At 36.9% G+C, this 20,952-nt stretch overlaps 2 protein-coding genes across 3 annotated transcripts; both read left to right on the top strand.

Annotated features, from left to right (window-relative positions):
* Positions 1-1,376: 1,376 nt before the first annotated feature.
* On the top strand, positions 1,377-4,000 carry cmtm8 (CKLF like MARVEL transmembrane domain containing 8). The gene is made up of 4 exons (XM_004078045.3): positions 1,377-1,867; positions 2,790-2,963; positions 3,059-3,178; positions 3,494-4,000. Exons 1-4 carry the CDS (start codon positions 1,736-1,738, stop codon positions 3,578-3,580), a joined length of 513 nt encoding a protein of 170 aa, XP_004078093.1. The 5' UTR covers positions 1,377-1,735; the 3' UTR covers positions 3,581-4,000.
* Positions 4,001-11,611: 7,611 nt separating this feature from the next.
* Positions 11,612-15,231, top strand: LOC101169561 (nuclear receptor coactivator 7). 2 transcript variants are annotated; one of them, XM_011485065.2, is made up of 7 exons: positions 11,612-11,738; positions 12,497-12,692; positions 13,339-13,488; positions 13,598-13,750; positions 13,845-13,940; positions 14,027-14,100; positions 14,263-15,231. In XM_011485065.2, the coding sequence occupies exons 1-7, from the start codon at positions 11,713-11,715 to the stop codon at positions 14,399-14,401; spliced, it is 834 nt and encodes a 277-aa protein (XP_011483367.1). In that variant the 5' UTR covers positions 11,612-11,712; the 3' UTR covers positions 14,402-15,231. The 2 variants fall into 2 exon arrangements, with proteins under 2 accessions (XP_011483367.1, XP_011483368.1); XM_011485066.3 differs by lacking the exons at positions 11,612-11,738; positions 12,497-12,692 and adding an exon at positions 12,737-13,173.
* The last annotated feature ends 5,721 nt before the right edge of the window (positions 15,232-20,952 follow it).

Raw genomic sequence — 20,952 nt, 5'->3', positions numbered from 1 at the left:
TTATTGATCCCACGTGGGGGAAATTCAACTGTCACAGCGGGTCAGAGCAAAATAGAGAAAAAAGAAGAGAAAAAAAGAAGAATAACAACAATGTGCAAAAAGAATAAAAGGGTATTTAAAATGTGCAAAAAATGCAAAAGTAATAACATATAACAACATGAAGAATCTACACCTATCTTTACTATGTTGACTGAATCGGAGAAACATGTGGAGGTTACTAGTTCATTCAATTGGAAACAAGAGATTAGTAAGCTCTCAGGGTAAAAAAAATTACTCAAGAAACACACACATTTCTGTTTATTTTAGTTTAATAACGTGCCTTTGTTACTCCAGTCATTTCTGTCTATACTGACTCGCATCAAACTGTGGAGGCTGTGGCCACAACTCTATCCATCTGAGGGTTTTCATGTGCATTTCTGCTTTCTTTTTAACTTGGCCTGCAGAAACGACTCCAACAAGCCCATTCACATGCGTCAAAACATTGCAATTCACTGGTCGCAGCTTCAAAATATATTACATATCAGCTTCTTTTTTTACTAGTTTCCTAAATGCAAGCAGGCCTAAGGCACACATGCCTCTGCGCTCCCAGAGCAGTCAGGAAATAATGGAGTGTTGTTTGGTCACACAATGACACCAACAACAAAAGAATAAATGAGTGAAAACGGCAATTTCCACACCCACCGATGCTGACAATTAACCAGCTTAGTGAGTCTCGTTTGGCCTCAACCTCTTCCCTTTTGTCCATTTGCTTTGCTCTTGGTTTTTTTCCCCTCTCCCCTAAATAACTCTTAATCGCTGTGTGTAACTACTGCCCCCGTGTGGCCAGAATCTGTCATTGTGTCCATCACTGCATTGCAGTGTCTCGTCAGCTTATATTTTTTGTGGTTCAGTTTAACTTAAAAGAGAACTCAAAAGTTTGTTAATTTCGCTGGGGAAAAATTTCGTTTTCCATCCAGCGTATCATGAATCTGTATGTACGAGGTAAAGGTTATATTATTTACATGCAATTAAACTAAAAGTCAATTGCGGTCCAAGCCAGGGTAACGTGGATACATCTATTTTGTCCTGAGCACAAACAAAACTGAACAGACTGATTTTGAACCTAGTTTTTGTTTTTTCTTTTGGCAACTTTCCATCCATCCATCAATTTCTTAAGACCCGCTCAATCCGTTTTGGGGAGTCATTGGGTTGCTGGAGCCTATCCCAGCCATTGTTGGGCAAAGACAGGGTACACGCTGGATGGTTCGCCAATTCATCGCAGCGCCACATTCAGGTAAGCTTCCTTTATTATTAACGTTTACTTTATTTCTGTCTCATATGAAGATGTTTGTTTGACTTGTCTGAATGAACAGCTTTGAGCCTAATCTTAAGTGCTACAATATTCCTAATTCAAAAAATAATAAAAGTGAATTAATGGTGCTCTGCAAACTGATTGACAATGTTGCTCTTTCTCTCACAAAAAGCACATTTTAGCACAATTTGTCTTCTCACTTTAAGTCCAGAACACCCCTGGAGTGGCTTTTACAACAAACGGTACTTTATATAAACTTGAAAAACACAAAAGTGGTCTGTCTTGAAACAATGTCTGTCATTGCATTGACCACAAACTGACAGCTCTAATATGACTTTATTGTTTCCCAAATGGGTGTCCTTGCCAGATTCCAGGACCAGAAGACAACTTCCTCCACAGTGACAGCCTCTTTCAGTGCACGCAGGCACTGTGTGGAAGTGCATTATGGAGCTACCGAGTGCAGCGTCAACTCGCAGGGGACCCTCATCACTGCACCACAATACCTCCACATCTACCTTGGCCTTTGACCAGCATTTCACTTCAACAGCTAAAGGAATACTCCTCCTCTCTGAGATAGTAAGGTTCACTTGTTAGACTCTGCCTTCACGCTGCTCAGGAGCTCTGACATTAAGCTGAGGACAAGAGGTTACTTTTAGAAAAAAAAGAGATTTGTTTAGTTTTTGTTTGTTTTATTGGCCAGAGAAGTAAAAAAAAACTATATAGTGATGATTTGCATGCTTATAAGCATTTTAAAAAATGGAAGGTTTTATTTTGCATGAGACAGTATTCTACACCATAAAATAGTAACAACAAAAATAAACCAAAAAGTCAGAAAAGCTTTACCCAGCTTTGAAAAGAATAAATATAAATATAAAAACAAAGCAAAAAACAAAAAGCCTAAAAGACAAAGACACTGTTTGCATGAAAATAGGAGGTTAACCAAAAACACAAAACAAGTCCAGTTTTCCTCCTCTCCTTTCCTCATTGTTCGTCTTCCTTTTCATGTCAACTACAGGAAAAAAGTCTGGATGGCCTAATCCAAAACAAGGTCAGGAATCGGATTGGCCACAACTGATGTTTTCTGTTCCAACATCACCAGATAAAATTTTTAGGCGAATTCTGCACCATTTTCTCATAAATGCATATAAACGCATCACAAAGAGTGTCCAAAATGATATATGCAGGCTTCTAGATGCATCTTGAATATAGTTATATTTCATTGAAAATGATTTTAACTTTGTAGTAAAACAAGGCTAATGTAAAACTACAAACCAATTTGTGATTTGCTTTGCAAAGAAACAGTTATGTTCTACTAGTGAAAGTATTTTTGTCTCTCGTGGGAGTCTACATGTTTTGTTGTGGATAAGGAAGGGTGTGGTTTAGCTAGAAAAGGGGCATCACAGGAAAAAAAAAACAATTCAGGGCAGAAATTCAAATTTATAGACAATAGAAATAGATGATCAGAAATGAAAAAGGTTGTTTTCTGTTCTCTCGTCAGGTGTGTGGCATGTTGGTGTGGATTCTGGTCGCGGGCACAGATTATTTTCATCTCCCTGCTCTTAGCTGGGTGATGTTTGTTGCCATCGTTTTCTGGATTTTAACGGTGTGCCTGTTTATAATTTACCTCACCAGAGCTCATGACAGGTTACCACAGATCCCCTGGACAACACTGGTAACATGCACAAACCTTGCAAACATTAGATTCCCTCCAGTGTAGCTCAAAGGAGCTGTTTTGATTCATACATGACAAAACGTTGTTTCTTTCAGTCTGTGTGCTTTGACTGCAGCGCGACAGCACTGTATCTGGTAACAGCAGTGGTACATGCTCTTTCTGTCAGCCAGGCCATCAGAGGGCGACATAACTACAACTGTTGGGCAGCATCTGCAGTAAGAACATCCTTTTTTGTTCATACAGACATTTAGTTTTCATTTTGTGAACATATAAGTTAAAAAAGAATTCTCTGCACCTTTGAAACTTTTGAAAAAACGGAACCAATCAGAAATGATTTACGTTTTAATCATTTTTCCATATGGGAAAAATAAAAAATATTCAATTTTCTTCTAAATGACACCCAAAAGGTGACAGAAAGTGAACAACCGTACAGTTATAAACCACAATAACTGGTTGACAAGGCATTACTGTCTTGCAAATACAACAAGAACAGTCACTAAAATTTTGCAACTGTCCTCTTCCTTTTCCAGTTCTTTGCATTTCTCACCACGCTGTGCTATGCAGGGAGCAGCTGCCTGAGCCTTCACGCCTGGAAAAGCTCAGAAGAAGAGCAGTAGTCATCACATTTTCCCATGTTTCAAAAAGGGTTGAAGCTTCCCTGTGCGTAACTATTACATAGAAGGGCAGGGGTGGCTGCCTTTAATCAATAAATGTTGCAGAGAGTATCACTAAGCAGCAGTGAGGTTGAGTTCACTGATATATTTTATCAGCTAAAATAAACAAAGGAATTTAACAGAGAGAGAAAACGACTTTTCTCTACATTTGTGTGAAGTGGAATTGTTACTTGTTGTATCCACCTGTGCAACTGTCATATCTGAACATAAGTCAAAAATAAACATGAAAATGTAGGACAAAAGTCCACTTTCCATCAACGTTTTTTCTTTTACATTGCGTAGAATCTATTTACTTCTCCTTTGGTAAGAATTAGTTTTGTTTCTAATTTAAGTATAGTAAATTTGTGTTATCAAATGTCCCTATTGTGGCTTCTTTTTATAGACATGTTTCTTTACTCTGGAATATAAAAGCTCCTATTTTCATATAATTTTATATTTTGCACATTTAACTGCCCCTATATCACCAAATCTCAGTATTCATATGTATTGTCATAATTTTTTGTGATAAAATTTTAACTAAACGTTTTGACTTCAAGAACATTTTTGTTATCTAATGCCCCAAGGAAGGGAGCATCCACAATTGCCCTTAAAGGTTCTGCAGATATCCAGTGTTTTAGTTTTTTATTAGTTTCAGTGTTTGCTGGTAAGATAAAGATATAAAGAGAAACTTTGCATGTTTGATTATTAAACTTGCTGTAATGTATATTTATTACTCAGCTTTATTTTACGCAAAAATAAGTTACCTATTGTATAAACCAATTATGAAAGCAGCTATTGTTTTTGTCTTCTTGCAAACACGTTACATTGCTGTAACAAGAGCTGAATAAAATCAATATATTCAACCAGATATATTGATTTAGGAAAAAACTGCATGAGACTGAATCTAGTTTTAAAGCAGATAGTCAATGCTTTTAACGGTTTTGCATTAATCATAAAACACCAGGACATGAAAACTCCTATCTGCAAAGTTCCCAAATAATCAAAAGGAAAATACCAGAACTTCTAAATCTGCAATGTCTGAGCCAGATGGCAGATGGATGCAAACATCCATCAAACCACTTATCTTAATTTAGCATCACCATGAAAGCAAAAACATAAGGGATTTTTTTTATAGCTGGGAACAAATTCAGGCATCATGAGGTAAATGAGGAACTTGGAGCTGTCAGTTCCCCACAACCCCTCCAAAAAAACCTTTAATTTAAATTACTTTACACTCCATAAAAAACTCATTCATGACAGCGAGGTGTGACCTAAATTGAACTACAAGTCGTTCAGCACAGCAGTCAGGACTCTTCAGAGGTGTTGAACTGCAGAGCTAAAAAATGTCAGAAAAGTGGCAACTAATGTTTTGTAAAAACAAAATAGCAATTCTGATTCAGATGAAGCAAATCTTCAACGTTAATGGCATTCGTATTTTTGAGAAGTGTGGCTTTTTCATAAGAGTTGGTCTTTGCGTACCAAACCCATCTTCCTCTAAAAACAGCTCTGCTACTGGCAGTTTCACACTATTACTGTTTAATAATCACATTACCAAACTTGTTAGTACACCCAAAATCTAGCCTCAGTTATGAAACAGCAAAATGCTGTAATCTGGGCAAGTTTGTGGATAAGCATGCTCAGTTCCCAGAGAGAGAAGCTGAGTTTCATAACAAAATAAACAATTTTAACGTTAAATGGCTGCTTTGCTGCTTCCTGATAATATTTGTGATTCTACAGAACTATTAAGACAATAGGAACATGTAAAACTGTCAGAAATCTTAACTGGTTCATAGAGCTTTACACTAAACTAGAAGAACATAGAAAAAAAATCCAATATTCACTTGGAAATTGAACACAACACGGAATCATTTTCAATATTTTCAAGTACTAACTTATTTTCCACACTCTCTAATTCTTAACTCTTCTCAGAGTTTATTTAGTAACAAAATTGCGTAGTTTTAATTTAATTTTCTAATGTGGACATTCTGACAGGAACACATTTATTCAGTTTGAAACAGCACTAATGTGGTGGCAAAGATCAACTTTAAAAATACTACAGAGTTCCCTCCATTTCATGTTTTTTGAGCCGTAGTGGGCAGCTGTGGCTTAAAACCGGTTAGTACGTGTCATAAACTTCAGTTTAATTGTTACGTGCGGCACATAAAAGTCAACAAACAACCTCTGACTTCAACTGAATTTCTGCCAGTGTGCGCATGTGCATTGCAGCAGAAACTGTCGTTTAACCCCAAACCAGCTAAAAGAAATTGAAATATCTGTGCATGTGAAGGGGAGGAAAAATATTTTACATGTGAAAGATGCAAAATGCAAAGTGGATGTGTTGTTCTTTTTTTGGTCCTGTAAGTCGCTATAGTTTTTGGCCTCGTGAGACCACAAAGTAGCACTCTTTAATATGCCATGGAGCATTTAATACTCTTCCATTGGGAAAAGCTTTTTTTCTCTTAAATGCACAAGGAAAAAAAGCATGACATACTGTGGTAAAACATTGCAGAAAAAACATTAATTGAATTCTTCACCTCTAGCTCAGTTGCCTTTTTTTTATACAAGAATTGTCTTAATGCCTGAAATAGAGAGAGAGAGAGAGAGAGATTCTAGCCCGCAATGGGAGAAGAATGCTGACCTTGTTTTTTCTTTTATGTAAAGTCCAGTCTGGTCAAAAGTGCAGAAGTTAGTTATACATTCTGCTGAAAATCAAGTTGAATTTGGCAAGTTACCAGACTCTGTTCGACTCCCATTTTTTGCATAAGGTAATCATTGACCTCATTTATTCAGACTTGTAATGTAGGCAAAAGAAAGCTGGGACCATTTAATAGTCCCGTCACAGTGACGGCGTCAATAAAACTCCTCATGTAAACCTTGCAAAGTTTATTAGCCGTCATGAGCTCATTCTGTGTTAGTCAACTGAAGGTCCAGTTTTTCTACAACGGTTTTGACTCTTTGCTGTTTGAGTGTTTGCACAGAATTTCGAAACAATTCCCCTGGAGTAGAGATTCACTGATGTGGATTCAATCTGAGGACAGATCACTAATAGATGGGCCCAAATCCATCATAGACATGCAAGTTCCTGAAACAGTTTGGGGTCATTATAGTTTATCGCTAATATAAAAAAAAGATAAAAACTTTATGAGTAAATGCTTGATAATGACTTGAAAACTAAATAATAACACAGTTTGTAAAGTCAAGCTCAATTATACACTTTACTTTTATTATTATTTTGACCTTTTGAAAGTTTAGCATTTAAAAATGTTATTTCTTACAATAGTACAAAAGGTTACACATTGAAATCTATTTTGTCTTGCAAAGCAAAAGCAGAAGAATCCATTTTTGGTCTCTTGTCCATGCCTCTCCACTCAAAGACTCACTGAAGCCTTTTTTTTGTGCTCAGTAACCTGTAATGTGTTGTCCGAGGGTCAATGAAACTGCACTCCCTGGCAGACATCACTGATTAACCTTGATTGTTCCTGCAGAGTCAGACCTTCTGCACCAGGATTTCATAGTAATACGTCTTTCACTGGCTGTTGCATCAGGATGCCACAAAAATAGATTTTTATGTTTAACGATCCAGTAAATTAAAAATGCTGGCTGGGCAGCCAACCTCAGCAAGGAGACACGTGGGTGAAAAGAGCAATAAGGCAGGAGATAAGAAACAGACAGACTTGGAGATCCCAGTCATAAATTGGTTTACAGACCTTAGGTGTAAAACGCTACACGCTGCTTTTGTAATGCTCTCTAAACTGTTTAACTGTGGCTCATGACTGAATGCTATGATTAGCAGTTTGTGATCCAGAACAAACCAGATTTGGAATCCTTGATTCTCTGCAGATTTTGCAGTGACCTGCTTTTGTACTGTAAAGCTTACCACCAAGCCTTTCACTTTGTGAAATTCAAAAAAAAATAAAAAAATAAAAGAAGGACCTTTGAGGAAATGTAAGTTAAATCTTTAGAAATATGTTTAGCCATATCCATACCAGCTGTGCGCTCAATGACACCCAGAGGAAAACCTCAGGGTTAAAGGAAGTAACATGATTAATAAGCAGCATTCATGTACACTAAAACCCAAGCTGATTTGTTGAAATATAAGTAGAATCTGAACTGGTTAATTAGTTGTGTTTAATAACTATAAAACAGATCCACGTGTAAAAGTGGCCTTTACCTTTTTCTATGAACTGATGACATTCTGGAGGTTGTTTTTTTTCCATTTTGGCATCGAAAAGTTTTTTCGGAACAAATAGATCTGTAAATTAAATACTCACTTTTATTAAAATCCCACTCCCATTATCCTTTGATGCATCGCAAAAGTGTTCAAATCAAAATCAAAAAATCAAAGCAAAATCAAAAAACCTTTTCTAGGACATGGCTTCTGCAGAGTGGAGGGGGTTCAGTAGAGATTCACCTCTAAGTAGTGTGCGGGACTGTTGGTGCAAAGCAAGCCTGCCCTGATTTCCCATCATCCCTTCATTTACATTCCCACCTGTTCCCTTACAGGACTTCACAACTCCAACCTACCATTAGCGATGCAGCCACATGGCGAGAAACATACAAAATGGCTGAAGCCCTGGGGGGGGGGGGGGGGGGGGGGGGTCCAGAAAGCAAGTTATCGTTATAACGGTAAGTTTGAGCTTTCGGTTCCAGAAATGGAGGTATGTTTCAGGATATGTCAAGTTGCCATAGCAACTCATGCTCTGAACATAACCTGGTCTGGAGCAGGTTTAGTTGAAGGTTAGTTTGTTTTCAGAGAGGTGAAGCAGCATGGCGTGTCCATTCGAAGATGATTTAGTGGATGAAGAAGCTCAGATAATACTTTTTCCACCGTGAGAGGGTGATAAGACCTCATATGGATGTTGGAAAAATAAACTTTTTTACTTTGATCTAACTTAGTTATTTGCTTCAGTTAAGATAAATATATTTTTTTGTTTAACTACATGTTATCTTCAAAATAACATGTAGTTATCAGACAGTTATTATACTTTCATTCAATTTAATTAAATTAAGTAGGTGTAACTTTGATGCTGCTGTTAGATCGGCACCGCAAGGAATTGTGGGATATAACGTACTTTATGTACTTGCTAATACTTATGTCATTAAATAATAGTTAAAACTTCTGCAGACGCTTCTTGACAAACCACTCAATCAGTGGACAATGCCAACTCCAAAAGTTGCCATTCCCGCATTTCACAATTAAAAAAGATAAGTTCACAGAACTTTATCATACTGTAATGAACTGCAACTTAGATATATAAGTACAGACAACTCAATAAATAATGTTGAACTGTACAACTACCTTAACTTGCTGAACTGACTTAAATTGTTGAATTGAATAGTAGAACTTGGATTATAGAGTTATTACAACATAAAAGATTTTGTTAAGTCAAAAAATTTCGGTTGGATTTATTACAGTGCATCAATCTTCCAAATTCACTGAATCCCTTTTTGGGTCATGGGCTGCTGGGGCCTATCCCAGTTACTGTTGGGCAAATATGGAGAAGACTCTTGACAAGTCGCCAGTCTGTCAGAGGGCCACACAACCACACACACATAGGGACAATTTTGAATCATTAATCAACCTATAAAACACATTTTTGGATCGTGGGAGGAAGCTGGATTTCCCAACGTTTTTTTTTTATTACAGAAAGTAACAAAGGTAAATTATGGCAACCTAAAATTATTGTGTCTAAACTGAGATAAATGTTTGCCTATAAAAACTTTACTGAAGCAAAAACAAAAAACACGGAAAAATAGAGTGTACATGTAATGGACTGATGCATTTTTTCCAGCACATGTGTAAATGTGCATGTGTTTACAGCATGTATCGATGTAGTCTCTGTGGTGCAAGACCTGTTGTCTCAAAATGATCAATTCTGTATTTTTCTCCAGGGGGAAAACACTCAAGGCTGATTGTTGACCCCATTATGTCCTTGTTGAATTCTGCAGGCATGATGGAAAATGATCATGAAGGAGCTGATATCTGTGGTAGAGGAGAGAAAGCTGTGGAAAAATCTAGCCATAATGGTAAACATTTAGTAAATTACGTCAGTCCAAAGACTTGGTTCATAGGTTAATTGATTACTCCAAAATTGTCCATAGGTGTGATTGTTAGTGTGCATTGGTGAATAATTGCGTGCACAACAGGCCGGCGACTTGTTCAGGGTGCCCAGCCTTCGGCCTAACAGTAGCTAGTTTTAGGTCTGGCAGCCCTGCGACCTGGAAAAGGGTAAAGCAGGTTGAGAAAGTGGATGGATGGATGTCATTGAAGCAGTTTTGGATTACAGAGTGAACTGTACAGTAGGTTCATTTACTAAAAAAAACAGTTCTGTTTTGTTCTATGACAAAAAGTTGTACAAAAAACAAAGATTTGAACATTAGAGTGGACGTATCAGGCGGTCCTGAAAATTCATCCTGTCCAAAGTTGACGGTTTTCAACGTGTTGTCAGGGTATAGAGGTTTTATGGAAATCAGGATGTCATAATGTGGTGAGCCCGACACCACAAACCCTCTGACAGGACAAAGCCCTGAAAGCGTGACGACAGAATGATTACAGTGTTTGTTTGCTCAAAGCCTCTTGGTCTGAAAAACAAACAAAAAACACATAAACACTAAGCTGCTTTTTGCAGCAAAATTAGAACACTACCAAAGCAGCATTATTGTCTCAAATAGTCCCCAAACTAATGAAGGCCTTAATCCAAACATGTCATTTATAGGAAAACCCACGTGAAAAAGCTCATATTAGGCTGCAAAAAGAAAAAAATGAAGGGCATTAAAAGCAATAAAAACAGATCAAGAAAAATATGTTACACCATCAAATACACATCGTTCACCATTTGACTTAGAAAATAATGTGAAGAGAGTCATTCATTCTCTAGTCACATAAAGAAAGTCAATCTTTTTTGCACAGAGGTGTCAGAAATGTGAAATGGCTGAAAATGTGACCATGATAATGCTTGCAACAAGTAAAACTGAACTGTAGTGTACTTTTTGGGAAATATAAGTTTACAGGGCTGCACAGTGGTGTATCATGCAGTAGGAAGGCCCTGGTTCAAATATTGGCTGGGTCCTTTCTTTGTGGAGTTTGAAATTTTTCCCTATGATTTTGTGCAGTTTTTTATTTTTATTGTTTCCCAGGAACTCCAGTTTCTTCTCTGGTGGCTCTAAACTGTGGTTGAGTGACCCTGCAGGCTGGTGACCTAGCTGGGATAGGCTCCAGCAACCCCATGACCCTGAAAGGGATTCAGCGGATTGTGAAGGTGGATGGATGGCTGAGTAAGTCCTTCAACATTTGGAGAATAAAACCATTAAAAAAAAATGTAAAGTAAAATAAAACTGAATGCTGGCCCACATATATCTACTTTAATTCAACCAAAAATGAGGATGTTAGATTTGAGAGTATCTCAGTTTAGCTACAATCTTCTTTGTACCTTAAACATGAAACACAATGACTCAATTACAATCTTTTTATCAGAGCATTAAACAGGAATAAAAATATAATTATGACTGGCTTTGATAATGTGTAATTCATACATTATGAATTAAGTCTTATCCCCTCATAGTATAGTTTCCTGTTAAGCAAAAGTCTCACAGTTTATCTCAGAGAGGTGAGAATTTAGAAGTGAAAAAAACAGTTTCAAAAATGCTTCCAGTAAAGTAGCGTTCAAACGTGCTTACTTTGTTCTTAAGATAAGATGATAAAATACCACAGGCTAATAATTCACATTAAAGGTAAGACAATAGAAAGACAATTCACCCTACTGACATACATCCAAGCTTTTATCTTTGTGTCAAGTCAACTTTTTTGTCCCTGGGACTATGCCAGAGTAACGCCTGAACAAATTTAAAGAGACCCAGAGCAGGTCAAGTTAATATGTCACCAGCTCTGGCTTCCATTGTGAAATCCTTGCTAGAATACGTGCAGGCCGTGTGGAGCAGTCAGCTTGAAAAGAAAGGGTTAATGGTCAAAAAGCTTATCTCAGCGATTGATCCGATCCTTTAAAAAGCAGGGATGCCAGACTCAGACTGGAAATGCTTTTTTAGCTACGAGCCTTCTTTTCTATGCTGTTTATCGTCTGCACCTTCATCTTTCAATCATGGGAGTTGCCTACAGCGTTGGAGAGTAAGTCAAAGAAGAAATCCTCTTTCCCAGTCTAAATCCTTGATATGGTGGTGTTTTCTGAAATCTAAAGAGAGTAACAGCATTCTGATTTGCATGCTTCATCTAAAACATGAAAGAAAACAGGATTTTTTACAAGTTTTATTTGCCAGATTCTTGATTCAGGGTGATGCTGTTCAAAATTTAAAATATCTTCCTTGAACTTGGGGGTCTTGAATTTTGAGTCCTGCTGTACAAAGGTGAAAAAGTTTGAATTTTGGATGCTAACATTACTGGGTCTCTTTAAAAGTTTCTAAGTTAAGGCGTGAAAGGAAATGACAGAGAAAGACCATACTGATTGCGTAATTTTTCTAAATTGTCATCGTTTAGAAAACGCTGGAAAGTGGTTCCGAACATGAGTTAGCTGGATGCAAAGCTTCATTCAAGAATAAGGACTCCTATGCATGATAAGGCTCAGATGTAATCGTGTACTGCTATTGTTTTAATCTTTTGGTTTACGCTTGGACATTTTGTAAAACAAGACCTAAAAAACTAAAGGTTATATTATTATGATTTCTTAAAAAACAAGGTGTGTCTTGTCTGCATTTTCAACAAAATGATCAGGTTTTTCTTGATATAGACAAAATTTTTCTAAAGAAATTGGAAGTAAACTTTTTTATAAATACACTATTTATAATACAAATACCTATTTACAAAGACATTTTTAATTAGATAGGTTTAATATGTCATTATATGCTTTTAAAAATTCGTCTTATAAACAGGGTGGACCACCTCTACACCTTCTTTGTGAAGTGGTCACCAAATATCTACATGAAGGGCAGCAAGAAGAACCGTAAGCCTCGACACTTCAGGAAGAAAAATCTAAATGATCCAGCTGCTGCAGGGAAAGAGGTGGCTGCAATCAACACACTCCGCAGCAAACCTGTCAACAGTCTCAACAGTGCAACAAACTGGGAGGTGAGTTCCGATCAAGCATAACTACTTAAGTACAAGTTTGGGAAAAGCCCACGCTGTAAAGTGGGTCCAGCTGGGAAAGAGGTACCTCTGTCTAAACGTGGGGAGAAAATTGGCCATGTGCTCACTTACAGAAAGTTCTGCACATGGCAGTTTTGCACAACTTAAAGGACGTCCCCCCAGACTATTTATGGATATCCTTTCCTATTCCCTCCCTGTATGTCACAATCTAGCTTTCGTTTCTTTGTAAGGAAAGAAAAGAAACCGCTGTTTCCAGATCTAGCCAATGAGTGTCTGTCTGCTCCGGTTTCCAACCAATGAAAGAAAGAGGGCAACTGCAGGTTACAAAAAGTGATGGCAGCTTCCTGTAAGGAGCAAACGTGCAGTGCAGAACTAGACGGGTAGTTTAGGAACTCTGAAAGTGATGATTGAAAATATGAAAGTGCTTTATATTGCCGGGGACTGTGTGGAGCCATATGTGAAGGTGGGTTTGTGAAGTGTGCAGAATATGTATACGTGCATTTCATAAAAGCATGTTAATAAGATTACATAGAATTCAGTTTTGCAGGTTCAGTTAGTTTGAGATGAATGTAGAAAAGTGTTTTTTCATGTTTTAAATCCATTTTTGTGTGGTTGTGATTTGATGCAGATTATTACAGTGAAGCAAACAAAGCGCCGCCTAAGCCTATGCAGCTTGGAGGACTCAGAGGCAGATGAACAGGAATTTCAGGAGGTGGGCAACAGCTTTCCTGTCCTGAGTGACCAGAGCCAGCTGATAGATGACCGCCACCTAAAAACAGTGAGTCAAACTGACTTGTTTTTGCCTTTTCATGCCTAAACCTCTGACCATGACTTTCCCTTGATATATTTTATCTAGTATGACATGATTGTTATCTCTTTTCCAACAGCTTCTTGCTCATCTACCACCAAGAACTCAGAGCTACAAGTGGTATCTGGTCTACAGCACAGCCATCCATGGAAGCAGCCTGAAGACCCTCTACAGAAATATGGCGGGTCTGGACAGCCCAGTGCTGCTGGTCATCAAAGACATGCACAAAAAGGTTGGCATCTGAAAACTTCAAGATTTTTTTTTTTAGCACAATAGGAAAAACACACATGCTTTAACTAACAAAATGGTGTTTCTTAACATTTCAGGTGTTTGGGGCGTTTTCTTCAGATCCATTTAGAATCAGTAAATACTGCTACGGCACCGGGGAAACCTTTCTGTTCACCTTCAGCCCGGATTTCCAGGTAAAAGAGCTTTGTGCACAGCTGTTGTAGGGCTCTGTAATCCGATGTAGGAAAATTAAATGCTTATTCTTTATATTTTTACTAAGCAATATAAGTGGAGTGGTGAAAACTCCTACTTTGTGAGTGGGGACTTGGAGTCACTGCAGATTGGTGGAGGAGGGTAAGCTATAAACTCAGTTATTTATCCTTAAAACTATGCAATTTTTTGGCCTGTTATACCAATAAAAAAAACATTATAATTATTGCATTTTGAATATCTTAACATTCACGTAGCTGTTTGTAAGGAAAATCATTAAGAAATGTATTTTTTCTAATGTTTCAGTGGTGGCTTTGCGCTGTGGCTAGATGCTGATCTGTACCACGGTGCCAGCTTTTCCTGCCCAACCTTTCACAACCCAACTCTTTCCACACACCAAGACTTTATAGTGCAAGATGTTGAGGTGTGGACCTTAAAAAACTGACTGGACAATCAAAGCAGTCTGATTCGGAGTTGCAAGCCTTCGAGGGGCATGTGATGGTCGGCCACGGTTTTATCCTAATGGAGGATCTACCATCATGGATGACTCCACAGCCAAGATGGCTGTCCATCTTCGTCCTCCACAGTGCCTATTCGAGTGGTTGTCAGAATTTCTTTTCTGCGTGGTTAAACTGTGATCGACTCATGTATCTGCTGCTACAGACTTTTTTTTAACAGCTGAAAGTGAGTGGCCACTGAACTGTGCCCTCCTTTGGATAAAAAGGGCACTAAGCAGGTTGAAAACTGTTTTAATGAAATGTTTACACACTGTACGGAGAAGGATGTATTTAAACACTCTTATCTAATCTTTTTCCATGGAGGGATACTTTGTTTTGAGGCCATGAACTTATTGTGACTGTCGCATTGTGGAATTTGTGTTGAAGTGTGCTTCTGTTTGTGATGAATCCCTGGTATTCCAGCAAAGCTTTTACTGCACACTTACTTTTGGAAATACCTCCATTTAAAAACCAAGCCTGTCAGGCGTTAAAATAACATGGATTTAGATGTAAATCTTCACTGGTGTGAAAGAAAATGAGTGGGAAGACCTCCAATGTTGTGCTTTCTTAGATTTCTCTGATAAAAAATCTGATATTTTTGCTATCTTATTATTTAAATAAGTATTTGTAATGAGAAGAATGAGACTGGAGAGCAGATGAAATGTCCATGTGATGTGTTTGTGTGAACATTTCTTTGAAAAGTCTGAGACTCTTTGGCAGTGCTGGCACTGCCGGTGTACTTTTGTGGAACCACATAAAACGTTTTCTTTAAAACCAAGTGGAATCTTTTTTCATATTTATATATATACATATATAAATTCTTCATGAAGTGCTATTGGTGCTATTCAAACTTGGCAAACAATATCTCAAATTTGAAATTCAAATTGTATATGTCAATATACAATATGACATACTGTGAAGTGCTTTGTGCAACTTTTTAACATGTAAACATTTGAAAAGAAAGTTTTTAAAGACAGATTTTAAAAGACATGAAAAGTAAATTAATGTTAAAAATATAAAACTACCCAGACAACTGTGATATTTAAAATAAAGAAATGTAACATAAAAATAATATGAAACACAGGATTAGAATATAATGGAATATAAATTAAACAAAAATTGAAAGGTGCGAATGAGATAAAACGTTTTTTTTGTACACCCAATAGACAAGGTAATAAAGACACGTAGTATAATCTGTGTAACCTATGGGAACGATATAAAAAGATTCAGTAAGTATTAAAGTAGTAATGTCAACATTTTTCCAAATGAAAATTGCCCAAAGAGTGACTTGTCTCAAAATGGAAAATGTCAAGGTAGTAAATGCTGGAAAAGTTTCAGCAACTGTTATTGGTTTTCGTTGATTCTTGGTTCAAGCTTTCCTGAATGCAGCAGGCAAGAGTCCACTACTGGGATGGCTGAGGTCATTCACAATCTCCTGACACCACTTGTTATGGATAACAACAGGGTATGGGTATGGCAGGACCAAGTTAAGTCCTGCGTTTTGTGAATTCCTAGGTCTTGGAGACTATTCCCTTTCGCCACTGCTTTGTACTAAAGTCCACTATTAAGTCAACAATTAAGTATTTGCCAATGTTCAGGAGTGAGTTGTGCATTTGGCACTAACACTTAAAGTTTTTGATCTCTTGTCGTTAGACCACCTTCTCATTGTTGGAGATATGCCCCAACACCACAGTGTCATCAGAAAATGTAATGATGGTGGTGGAGCTGGAAGTACCTATACGGTCAAAAGTGTACGTTGAGTACAGCAGGGGGCTGTAAAATACAGTACAGAATGAGAAGGTGTGTCCAAACTTTTGGTCTGTACTGTATGTTACAAAAAAATAAAGTAAAAAAAAACGTTGGTACAAAAAATCTTCCCTTAGGATTAAATACGATTTTTTTTTTTAAATGTCGGCAATATTTCAAATTAAGGGACACGGTGGAAAACTTTGCTGATCTGATGCCTTCTGAAGCATTAAGAAACAAGTGGAAGAGGAAATAAACAACAATTATGAAGAGTCAATCTGCAAAGGGTTAAAAACTATTTAAATTGAACATTTTTATTTGCCCATTCATTTGTTGAATTTATTTAGATTCATTGGTGTAATCAGGTTATAGATTAATTCCAGCTAGAACCTTTCTGTGTGGACTCGGGCTCCCTCCCAAAAGCATGCTTCATAGTTTACCAGTACTTGGTTACTCTGAATTCTCTCTAGGTGTGAATAGGCGTGTGTGATTGTGTGGCTCTCTGACAGACTGGCAACTTATTCAGGTGTTCTGCACCTTTTCTCGAACAGTAACAAGGATAGGCTCCAACAACCCCATTACCCCAACAGGGGTTCAGAAGGTGGATGGATGGGTTTAGATGTAGCTCCTGATCTTCAGAGAAAAAGGATCTCACTGGTGTTCTCTGTGCAAAATAAGTGATGAACGTCATGCTACACCATCCTACACCATCAAAGGCATCCATGAGAAAGCTTCCTCTGTTCTAATGTGTTAACCATGATGTTCGACAAAAACAACACTTTGGTCAAAAAGTTTCATTCAGGGCGGAAAAAGTGTTCATGTGTGGGCTTGTTCTGTAAAAGCGAGAGTAGCATGCATTGGCATCATAAAAACACCTCCATACTTAAGACAATTTTGTAACAAAATGTCATATTCACAAAACATGAATTAAACGACAGAAAAAAGTACAACTCCACAAAGGTTTGACAGATACACACAGGGAAAAGTTGGATGAAACAAGGCCAACACACTAGATTACACTCACTACTTGAACCCTCAAAAATGTTCAGTTGGCCTGTTTTTTTTTCTAAGGATTTAAGCAAAAAGGAACACTTTTGATTTTGTTTAAAATGGGACTCTATCAAAAAAAAAATTGTTGTTGCAAAGATGTAATCTCAGTGAGTCTGCAGGTAGGCTTGCTGTTCTTGATCAAGTGAGTTATCATAAAGACAATAAAAATGTTTTCTTTTATAGAGCTGTCAAAAGACACTTTATTATGTATTTATCTTTATATTTGTGAAATAAACTACAATCTGAGAACTAGTTTGATATTGCTTGTGGTGAAGAACCAATATTTTACAGTATTTTACTAAACAAAATAAAGTGGAGTAAACAGCCCTGGCAGTTCATGGTTTAGTTTCATATCAGGTCTGGGAAAATGTGCAATGAAATTCTGAGGGGTTTCCTGTTCACACACACACAGGATGCGGCTCTTACACGACACACCACGCAATGGTTCTATTTATTTTATTTCCAAAACCCCCATAACAAGCGACAAAATGAGGTCAGCATACCATAGACCTCAGCAGTAACAAATATTTTAACTAACTACACAAATAGCATTACTTCCGATAATGCAAGTCTGAATGTTGTAAGCTGAACGTGGCCGCTGAAGATCCTAGAGCTGATAGCTTTAGGACATTCAAATAATGTGGGAAGGTTTTTCTCTAAATTATCATGAATGCGACACACAACAAATTTGGACTTCTTTTTTTTTTTAGCAATTTCAGACTCCAAGCTGTTGCTTTTCTAGAAAAGTTGCAATAATAATCCCCAATTGTTTGGCATGATCGTTGTGTTAAGAAATTTCCAATTCCTGTTTGAATGTAAATGCATGCACACACAGACATAAAATAATCTACTGAGATTCTCACAACTAATTGTTGAGAAGGATCTAGTTTAATTTGGAATTTTCTCTGTGATACCACATAAAGTGCAGAAAGTGCTCAAGCAGCTCAAATTCACAATCCTTATGTTATTGTGTTAATCCACATTGACAAAGGTTAATTACTCCACACACAGTGTAGTACAGTTTTTGATTATCTTTTATGCATTTTAGATGGAACTGTTTATATTAGATATGAGTAAGAACTTCCACATACAGTATTCCCCCCCCCCTTACAATTTCCAGTGAAGGGAGGAAGCCACATTTGTTTTGATGTTCAAGGCAATTTCTGACAATTCATTTGCATGCTTTTTTTCATTTTTCTGTGCTCTTCTAGTGAATTGATTACAGACTTTACTGTTACTAACCCAAAAGAGTCTTTGTGCATTCAAAAATACTATTAGTAAATGTTGCAAAACCTGTTACATTATTAAACATGAAAGTGTCACTGTACAGTTTTCAATTTAAAGAAAGATCTTGTCCAGGGGTCTACAACTTTCGGCTCCCTAACCATGTAGGACGGCTACCAGCTAGTGTGGAGCACGGTAACAGAGGGCAAAAAATAATAAGAGGACAAAAAGCGGAATCTTGTATACAAAGTTCAAAAGGTTTCATTTTACACTTTAAACGTTTGTCTTTATCTTTGTCCCCTGTGATCCAATGCTAAAGCAAGCAGTCAAAAATCAAGTGCAAACCAGATTTTAAATTTTAGATTAACTTTGGTACTTGATTTGACCTGTTGTAGCCAATAATTACATTACAGTAACATCAATTATTTTGACCTCACCCGTTATTTATACAGTGCCAAAAACTGGACTAAAGGCCGATAGATTAATCGTACGTTATTTTAAGAGATTTTTGTTTTAAAAAGATTTTCTTTTAATTCTTTTTTGCACACATAAATGCACGTAGAATGTTAAAATAGAATTTTGTTGCCACGTAGATTTAAACAAATTTATTGATTCATTTTCCAGTTTTACAGACTGCTTCTTGCCAGCAGAGCAACGCCTTCACTTTGATGGAACCATTTATGAACAGCAAAGGTTCTGACGAATGCTCATTTCTGCCACTACTTAGCGTTACAGTTGATCAATGTTTGTAGCCTCAAGTCAGGAAAAACGTGGAAGAGAACAATTCTCTAACATAAAAAGGCAACTTTTGAGAGTGAAGAGGGAACTTTTTCATACCATTAGCATGGACACGTATTCACTTTAAGCAGTAAGTGTTGTAGGACTTTGAGATTGCAGATAATCTATGTCTCAGCATGATTGAACATGCAGTTTATGCAAGAACCAGATGTATTTTCATTTTAAGAGTCACATTGAATGAGATTCTTCCGATAGAAAACTGAGTTCTTTCAATCATCTGATTATCTGACTCTTGATTTTAAACTGCTATATTTTCATAATTCTTGTCCATTCTTGTTTGCTTTTTTGGTGTTACCATGCAGGTCAAATCTCTGCAATCACTTTCTGGTCCTGAAAATGTGTCAACTTTAAAGAAAAAAAAGCTGCAGACGTGCTGTATTTACTCATGCTTTGATGACATTTTGGTAGCTTGGACAGTCTCTTTTTGATCTTTTACTAAATTTGATTGACTTTGTGTTTATGTATTTATTTGATTTTTTCAATAGTAAAGTGTGCTGTGTAAGAGAAGGCTTTTGCATATTAAATAACAGACATTTTTGCAGGTCCTAAAACCATGCTTGACATATTTTTACAAAGTGCTTTATGCTTTCCCTGTTCAATGACATGGAGGACCCTCATTCCTCACTAAATACATCATACCTTGGAACATAAAGACATGTTTACACAGTTTTTTTCTTGATTCTTGACACTAACGTGAGTTTGATATTTAAACATTTTTTGACGGAATATGTGTCACTCATTTAAGTCTAAACAATATCACTTTGCAAAGAATGTGTAATAATATTTGGTTATGAGTAATATGCTTATGAAAAGGCAACAAATGGGACATACCTGCATACATTTTAGCATTTCCTCTGTGCCAAAGATCATTTAGGGTTATATTGAATTCTGGGAATTTGCTTTGAAGAACTATGTAAAGCAAGGCTCCTATATTTCAAAGAGATGTTCAAACACCACATTTTGTAGGATCAAATATGCTCACGGGTTGGAAAAATGGGAAATAGCAACACTTCAGTGGAAGTTGATGACATGTTTGGAAATCTGAGTGACATAAAATTACAATCAAAAATCAAAGATTGCATTAGATTATTTTGAATAACCAGCAACATGTATACTAAAAATAGAACTTGTGACAAACCTTGCCTAAAACTGGATGGGACAGTAACAATAAAAATATTTTTTTCTGTTACTTTTTCTGAATCTTTTGAAAACAAAGTAATTCTCAAGAGGGTTCTCAACAAATTTGTTGCAACAGTTAAGTTTAGCATGAGGTTAATAATGTAAATATAGATTCTTTGATCTTGCACAAGCAGTTCACTCACAGGTTTTGCAGAGATATGTTCACTCCTGCTAAAGGCATTGGAATTAGGCAGGACTCTGCATATAGCCCCCATTGTTTTCCAAAGTGCACAATATCAGGGGGAGGGATTTAGTGCACCTTTTCACCTTATTCACCTGCAGGAGTTTTTCTTTAGTGGTTTGTGTATGGAGAGCGAGAGCAAGTGCCAGTATTTTTGTTGACCGCTTCGTTTCACACATTTACCTAAAAATGAGATAGTAATAAACCTTGGAAAGATTTTGTTTTGTTGCTGTTATACATTTTTTTGTTCAGTAATAAATGTAAGGAATTTGTTGGCCAAGGAGTATTCATTTATTTGTATGCATTACAAACAGTTGATCT

Source organism: Oryzias latipes, chromosome 16 (assembly GCF_002234675.1).
Source record: "Oryzias latipes chromosome 16, ASM223467v1".
Lineage (NCBI taxonomy): Eukaryota > Metazoa > Chordata > Actinopteri > Beloniformes > Adrianichthyidae > Oryzias > Oryzias latipes.
This window is presented reverse-complemented; position numbering and strand designations above follow the sequence as displayed.

Excerpts from the sequence above, each read along its gene's own strand:
- cmtm8 (XM_004078045.3), top strand. The coding sequence starts at position 1,736 with ATGGAGCTACCGAGTGCAGCGTCAACTCGCAGGGGACCCTCATCACTG. Across the intron at positions 1,868-2,789 it reads TACTCCTCCTCTCTGAGATA|GTGTGTGGCATGTTGGTGTG; the intron begins GTAAGGTTCACT and ends TTCTCTCGTCAG. Across the intron at positions 2,964-3,058 it reads AGATCCCCTGGACAACACTG|TCTGTGTGCTTTGACTGCAG; the intron begins GTAACATGCACA and ends TGTTTCTTTCAG.
- LOC101169561 (XM_011485065.2), top strand. The coding sequence starts at position 11,713 with ATGGGAGTTGCCTACAGCGTTGGAGA. Across the intron at positions 12,693-13,338 it reads ACAGTGCAACAAACTGGGAG|ATTATTACAGTGAAGCAAAC; the intron begins GTGAGTTCCGAT and ends GATTTGATGCAG. Across the intron at positions 13,489-13,597 it reads ATGACCGCCACCTAAAAACA|CTTCTTGCTCATCTACCACC; the intron begins GTGAGTCAAACT and ends CTTTTCCAACAG.